This window comes from Austrofundulus limnaeus, unplaced genomic scaffold, assembly GCF_001266775.1.
Source record: "Austrofundulus limnaeus strain Quisiro unplaced genomic scaffold, Austrofundulus_limnaeus-1.0 Scaffold120, whole genome shotgun sequence".
Lineage (NCBI taxonomy): Eukaryota > Metazoa > Chordata > Actinopteri > Cyprinodontiformes > Rivulidae > Austrofundulus > Austrofundulus limnaeus.
The window spans coordinates 860021-866630 of NW_013952522.1; the positions used below are offsets into that span (position 1 = coordinate 860021).

The following is a 6610-nucleotide window of genomic DNA, read 5'->3' on the forward strand; positions in this document are numbered from 1 at the left end:
GAATTATTACTAGAAAAAATTACAGCCATCCATCGAATTTATTGTTTCATGAAATGAAATTATTAAAATTCTATGATTTGGTCGATTATAATATTTTACTGTTAATGTACAGAGCTCATAAAGGTGTCTTACCTTCCAACATTCAAGTACATTTTGTTAAAAGAGAGAGCTGTTATTATCTTAAGGGTTTCGAATTGTTTGTGAAACCCTGGTTTCGTACGAGCCTGAAGGARTGAGTCACTTTAATCCAGGGAATAAGATTGTGGCTTGTATATATTGAAGAGAATGATAAAAACTAGTATTCTGAAAAAATATGGAGAAGTATAAGTGAATTCATGCAAATTGTTGTTTGAGTTGGTGTTTTAAATTTTATTTTTAGGAATTTTTCGTGTTTTCAGTTGTTTTGATTTTTGTTGTAATTTACTTTTCTTTTGAACATATTTTGGGTATAAAAAGGGGCAGTTATTATAAGATTTATTCTTCTTCTGCTTGCCTTTCATTTTATTTGATTTTATTTTGATTGCATGTTTTTTTGTACAGTACTTTGTTAATTTGTGTTACAAATGAAATGAATAAAGTAAAAGTGAAGTGAAAAAAATATATCATCGCCTGCCACTGTGAAATTAACTGCATCTATCCATGTGTGTGTGCATGTGATTGTCTGTCTGTTAGCAAAATATCCTCTGAACCAGTAACCAGATTTTTAATGAAACTTTCAGAAAGTAGCCCCTGCGTGAACGTATGCAACAAAATATCTTTTAGGGTGAATTCACCAGGTAAGTCTTTTGATCTGCTTGTTTGGTCTGGACCAAAAGCAGACTTTGTTGTTTTTGCTTTGTGCGGTTTGCTTTCAAATTGTGCTTTTTCGCAAGCAGACAATAATTTATAAACAAAGCCACGCGGGTGACAATCATTGCTCCCATCGGACAGAAATGATGGGGGTGAGACAGAGCATGCATCTGAAAAGAAAGATGGTGCTGTTAATACAACTGTAATACCATTTAGAATTTCAAGAGCAGCTCATTGAAAGGCGGTTTCCCGATGATATGTTGATATAATTTTGGGACGGCTTTGGCAAATGCGTGCCGCAACCCAGAGGAGAAGAGATGCTCTGAATGTTCTGACCCACAACAGCTTCTTGTTTGTAGCATAGTGATAGCATTAGCAACACTGAAGGGCTAATTGTTACTGTGTCCATCCATGAAAATGACAGCGAAAATCAAAAAGAAGAACTTTACGAGTTCAGAGATTGAAGTCCGTCTGTCTGAGATCCAGAAAAAGAAAATCTGTCATTTTTAGCAGGTCAGCTGTGGAATAAAAAGAGCTGCTAAAAGTACAAACAACTGTGTTAAATCATTTTCATTTATTCAGAAGCCGCAGCGCTGCGCACCGTACCCTATTGCTTGTGCAATAGTGGCTCAAGAAGTCCAAAAAGGCTCATGTTTCCTGTTATTGATTCGGTTCGAGGTCGATCTGTATTAGAAGTGAACTGCATCAGAGTTTGTTTGGAAGCGGACCAAGGCCACTTCAAAAGTGGGTCTCGGTCCGGTTGTTTGGTCCGCACCAATGTTCGCATAAGTGTGTTCACCCCTGCGTAAAAGGTCCAGACCAACAGAGGAAACAAACTCTGGTCCGTTTAAAGTGGACCAAATGTGTCAGGTGTGAATACACCCTTAAACTCAACCTGATTCAAGATGGCCACCACAGCTAATCAACCTCACATAACTGATTATAACTGGGTCAGTTTTACAGATATTGAGCAAAACATTGGTGGTAGTCAGGGGCGGAGTGGGATAAGAAAAAATCAGCCCTGGATCCCTAGCACGGCCCACCAAATTTGACAGCATATGCTTTTTTTGTGTGTCTTTTTAATGCACATACCAACTGTGCAACTCTTTAAAATCATATACCTTAACACATGCATGCAATGAGTTACCAAGAATCAGTGAGAGTGCACAATTAATACTTTCAAAAAGTGTTATTTATTAACAAAACAATGGGCCTCATGCAAGAACCGTTCGTACGCACAGATTTGTTCTTAAGTTGTGCGTACGAGTGATTTAGGAGAATTTGTGGCATTCACCAATGTTTTCGTATTCTAAGATTTTTTTCAGCAGGAGACCCTGCTCTCCCCAGCGACACCTTCCAGCTCGTCCTGGGGGACACCGAGACGTTCCCAGACCAGAGGGGATACATAATCCCTCTAGCAAGTCGTGGATTCTCTCCAAAGTGTCAGACATATTTTGAAAACATTTTAAAATGCTTATTTCAGAACCGCAACTGAGACCACCTGCGACCGTGCGGGGGGGGTACGGTGCACAGCGCTGCACCTTCTGAATAAATGAAAATGATTTAACACAGTTGTTTATACTTTTAGCAGCTCTTTTTATTCCACAGCTGACCTGCTAAAAATGACAGATTTTCTTTTCTGGATCTCTGACAGACGGACTTCAATCTCTGAACTCGTAAAGTTCTTCTTTTTAATTTTCGCTGTCATTTTCATGAATGGACACTTCCTTGTATCTGAGGCAGGAAACATAGCCTTATATGGTGTTTTTGGGGTGGTGATTATGCTAATCTCCTCTCGCGTGCACGAGCAGCTGGATATGAACAGGTGGAATTCATTTACACACTTTTCCTGAAGATAGAAGAGTTTGTTGAATCTGACGTGACATGTTCGTACGAACCCTTCATACGAACAAAAGTAAGAGAAATTTAGGATAAGAATACGAACATGTTCTTGCATGAGGCCCAATGTGTCTATTTTAAAAGTTCATTGTTCCATGCTCTACACAAACATATCTCTTGGAGGTGAAAGGGCTACTGTCACGTGATAGATTAAACAATGTCTCTTTAACTTGGTTAATTGTGAAATAACTAAGATGTATGCAAATGGTACTTGTTATATATTTTTCTCATTTTGTATCGCTTACAAGTCAGGCAAAAATTTTGTATAAAACTTAAGCATGCGAGGCAGTGGGCGATATGCGTTCTTCCAATGAATGCTAGTGTGATTATTATTTTATTAGGCTTGTGACAGTATTGTTGTAACATAGTCAAAGTCCTGCCAGACTCAGACAGCTGTGCAGTCGGAAACTCACCATCAGCATACCAGCCGGGAGTTCTCTTTCACAGCTCACTGCTCTCCTCTCATGGTCAGCAGATGGRAAAAAAATGGCTTTAAGATACAACATGTTACAGTCTGTGTATGTAGCGATGTATAAACTGAAACAGCTTTTATTTACTGCTCTTTCATATTTCTGTTTCGTCTGTTGCTGACTTTTTTTTGTAGCTGGATGGTAAGAAACAAGTCAGCATCACAGGTGGTCCTTGTTCTTTTTTCCATTAGCTAAACAGCTGAGTCCTAGATGACCCCTTAGCAATTCAGCAGAGCACCATAAGTCACCCATCAGTACTGTATCAATTTCTTCGTCACGGAAATAGGTCCACAAGCACTTGGAAACTTCTGTCATGAAGTGTCCTTGCTCTAACGCTTGTCGTTTTCCAAATGTATGGAAAACAGTGGCATGTGATACCTAAATCCAGCCTGTCAAGGCGGCTTAAAGTGGCATTAGGACTGGGCCAAGTGGGTCAGTCGGTGCTGAGAGAAAGATTGTTGGTGCTGACTGATTTATCACAGTGGGCAGTGTATTGAGGTTACCGTTCTCGCTGTTGTTTCTGTTGTTGTTCTGTTTGGTCGGGACTTGTTACTATGCTGCAGACAGCCTCAAATCAGCCAGCTTTGTTTCTTGATGGCAACTGTTTGCCTCCTGTACCTGAGCTGTAATCCTGCTATTATCCCTTTGGTAATCATTTTTATTACTGCTGTAAGATTATACAGCTAAGTCAGGTGCTCTTTTTAATCTAAATTTACACTTTCACTGATGCAGCAGACATGATTGTCCATCCATCCGTCCAGTATACCCACTATTTCCTTTCCAAGTCACAGAGGTCACTGGTGCCCATGTCCAGCAGTTACTGTTCGAGGAGCAGGGTTCACCCTGGGGAGGTCACAGGTCCATCTCAAGGCCACATAGACAAACAACCATTCACTCTCTTACTCACAATAGGGACAATTTAGAGTTGCCAATTATTAACCTTACATGTCATGTCATGTACATTTTGGTCTGTGTGAGGAAACGAGAAAATCCACACGTGCAAAGAGTGAACTTGCAAACTCCCAGATTCTATCCAGCAACCTTCTCACTGAGAGGCAACAGCTCTACCAACTAAGCGACTGTGCCGTCCATGATTGTCTAAAATCCTTCCAATGAATTTGTGAATCTAATGTCAGACACTTCTTTTTTTTGGTTTCTTGTTTTTTCCCTGTTTGCCTTTCAGTACCGGATCGGGCAGCTGTACATGATCAGCAAACACAGTCACGAGCAGAGTGAGCGTGGAGAAGGTGTGGAGGTGGTGCAGAACGAGCCTTACGAGGATCCCGAGCACGGATCCGGACAGTTCACAGAGAAACGAATCTACCTCAATAAGTGAGTGTCAAGTTTCTGCCATGTTTCCTACAATGGTGTCAAAACACATTTGAAAGATGGTTTAGGTAGATATTGAATACTCCTCCCTAAAATAGTCTGATCACTGTYGGAGAAATTACGAGCCAAAATTATGCACAATTTGAAATGTCCTAAGAAATTATAAACAAATCTTGAGATGAACTTGTGATAAACTGACTTGCACATCAACTTTCCATCATTTTAACCTCTTCTTGTTCTTCTATAGGGACTTTGTTTTCTCTGCATTTAAAGACACTCAAGTAAATTATAATAAGTAACACAAGTGAGATTATACAAGCTGGTCTGAGCTTTCGTGTTTCAGTATTTTTTTTAATCTCATTCCTTGTTTGTTTTAGCTTKGAGTCTTTAACAAATTGAAACTTGATAAGCGTGAAATTGAGAATTTGATTTTTTTCTTCTGTAGCTTGCAATTAAATTGTCAAATGTGTGCACTCCCTTTAATCTCAGTTATAAATTTGCACCAATTGTGGCAATCACCCACTGCAGTGTGTTTTTTTTCCTTTGCAGCAACACAGCATGAGAATACGTATATGAACATTTCTTATTAACTAGACTGATAGGGGACAAAGAGAGTAAAAGAGCTTAGAAAGAGCTTTGTTCTTGAGAGATAAAAGAAAATTTTATCATGAAACTCTTATGAACTCATTGTGCTCAGTTCTGGGTCCTCATTGTTTCTTTTAATGATTTTGTTCTGTGCGTTTCATGCTTTTAATGTGGGTCTTTTTTAAGTTTGTAATTAATTTGAAACTGCTCTCTTATCGTTGCCTTTTCAGTGAGGACAAAAATGTTAAAACCTGCAGGAGCAAAATAAATAAATAAATAAATAAATCAATTGGCCATACCAACATGTGTGAAATTAAGATAATTAGAAAATATTGCATTTTGGGTTGGCTCTGTTCTTTTACAGCTGATGAAATGCATGTGTTTGGTTAAGCACTGGAATAAAGTGATGGTTGTTTAATTCTATAACAATGCGGTCTACACCAGCGGTCCTCAAACTGGGGTCCCTGGACCCCAGGGGTCCGCGAGAGGTATCTTGGGGGTCCTCAAAATTTTTTATTAAAATGTTAATTTGGTTTTTATTTTTAAAAATGCATGGAGAACAATTAACTAATAAAACAAACATAATAAACTTAATAAAAATATATATTCTCATGGCATTTTGGGGTTGAATTGACAATGTATCTTTTAAAACAGCATGGGGTTTATGAGGGGGGTCCCTGGAATTTTTTTCGCTCTTGTAAGGGGTCCTCAGACCCAAATGGCTTAAGAACCCCGGGTCTACACAACTTGTATTTCTTGGAACTTTGGTGTTTCCAATTAGACTCTCATTGTGTTGGACTTTCCAGAAACTCAAAGTCTCAAAACTTAAAGGGATCCACGATTAGTTGTAACATTAAACTTTTTTTTGATAAACATTTATTTTAACTGTAAAATAAAGACTGTAACAATACTGTAGGCTGTTTGATTTTGTAAATTTTTTTAATGTATTTTAACACCATATACATGGTGATAGTGTCGGGGCTAACGCTAAAGCTAATAGGCTAAGCTGAGGTTCTTCTTCCATGAAGCAGCTCTGTTGTCCTCCATCCATATTTTCAGTTACAGGCTGAGTCATTTCTACCTTCTCCTCTCAGTCAACGCTCTCTGGTTTCATTTAAAAGAGTCAATCATCAGATATTATCCAAGATTAACCTTCAGGGTGGATAAACAGTGGGAYGGAGCCATTTTATTTACACGCAAAGCATTCTGGGTAAATTATAACATCAACTAGGACCACGGTGCGATGCAGCTAGTGAGCTATATCCACCCTGAAGGTTAATCTTGGACAATATCTGACGATTGGCTCTTTAAAATGAAACCCAGAGAGCGTTGACAGAGAAGAGAAGGTAGAAATGACTCAGCCTGTAACTGAAAATATGGATGGAGCCTGTTAGCCTTCGCGCTAGCGCTATACTGCCTTATGTGTATTAGCTCGGCGCTAGCGCGACAAGCTAAACTGAGGTCCTTCATCCATATTTTCAGGGTAAAATAAGTATTGAACATGTCACCATTTTTCTCAGTAAATATATTACTAGAGG

General features: G+C 38.9%; 1 protein-coding gene across 1 annotated transcript in view; it reads left to right on the forward strand.

The window, feature by feature from the left end:
- The window catches only part of LOC106522076 (cytoplasmic phosphatidylinositol transfer protein 1), a 72649-nt gene that overhangs the window by 47475 nt on the left and 18564 nt on the right, over positions 1-6610 (forward strand). The window contains exon 2 of the mRNA XM_014014929.1: positions 4342-4490. Coding sequence (XP_013870383.1) covers positions 4342-4490 — 149 coding nt within the window. The remainder of the gene's footprint in view (positions 1-4341; positions 4491-6610) is intronic.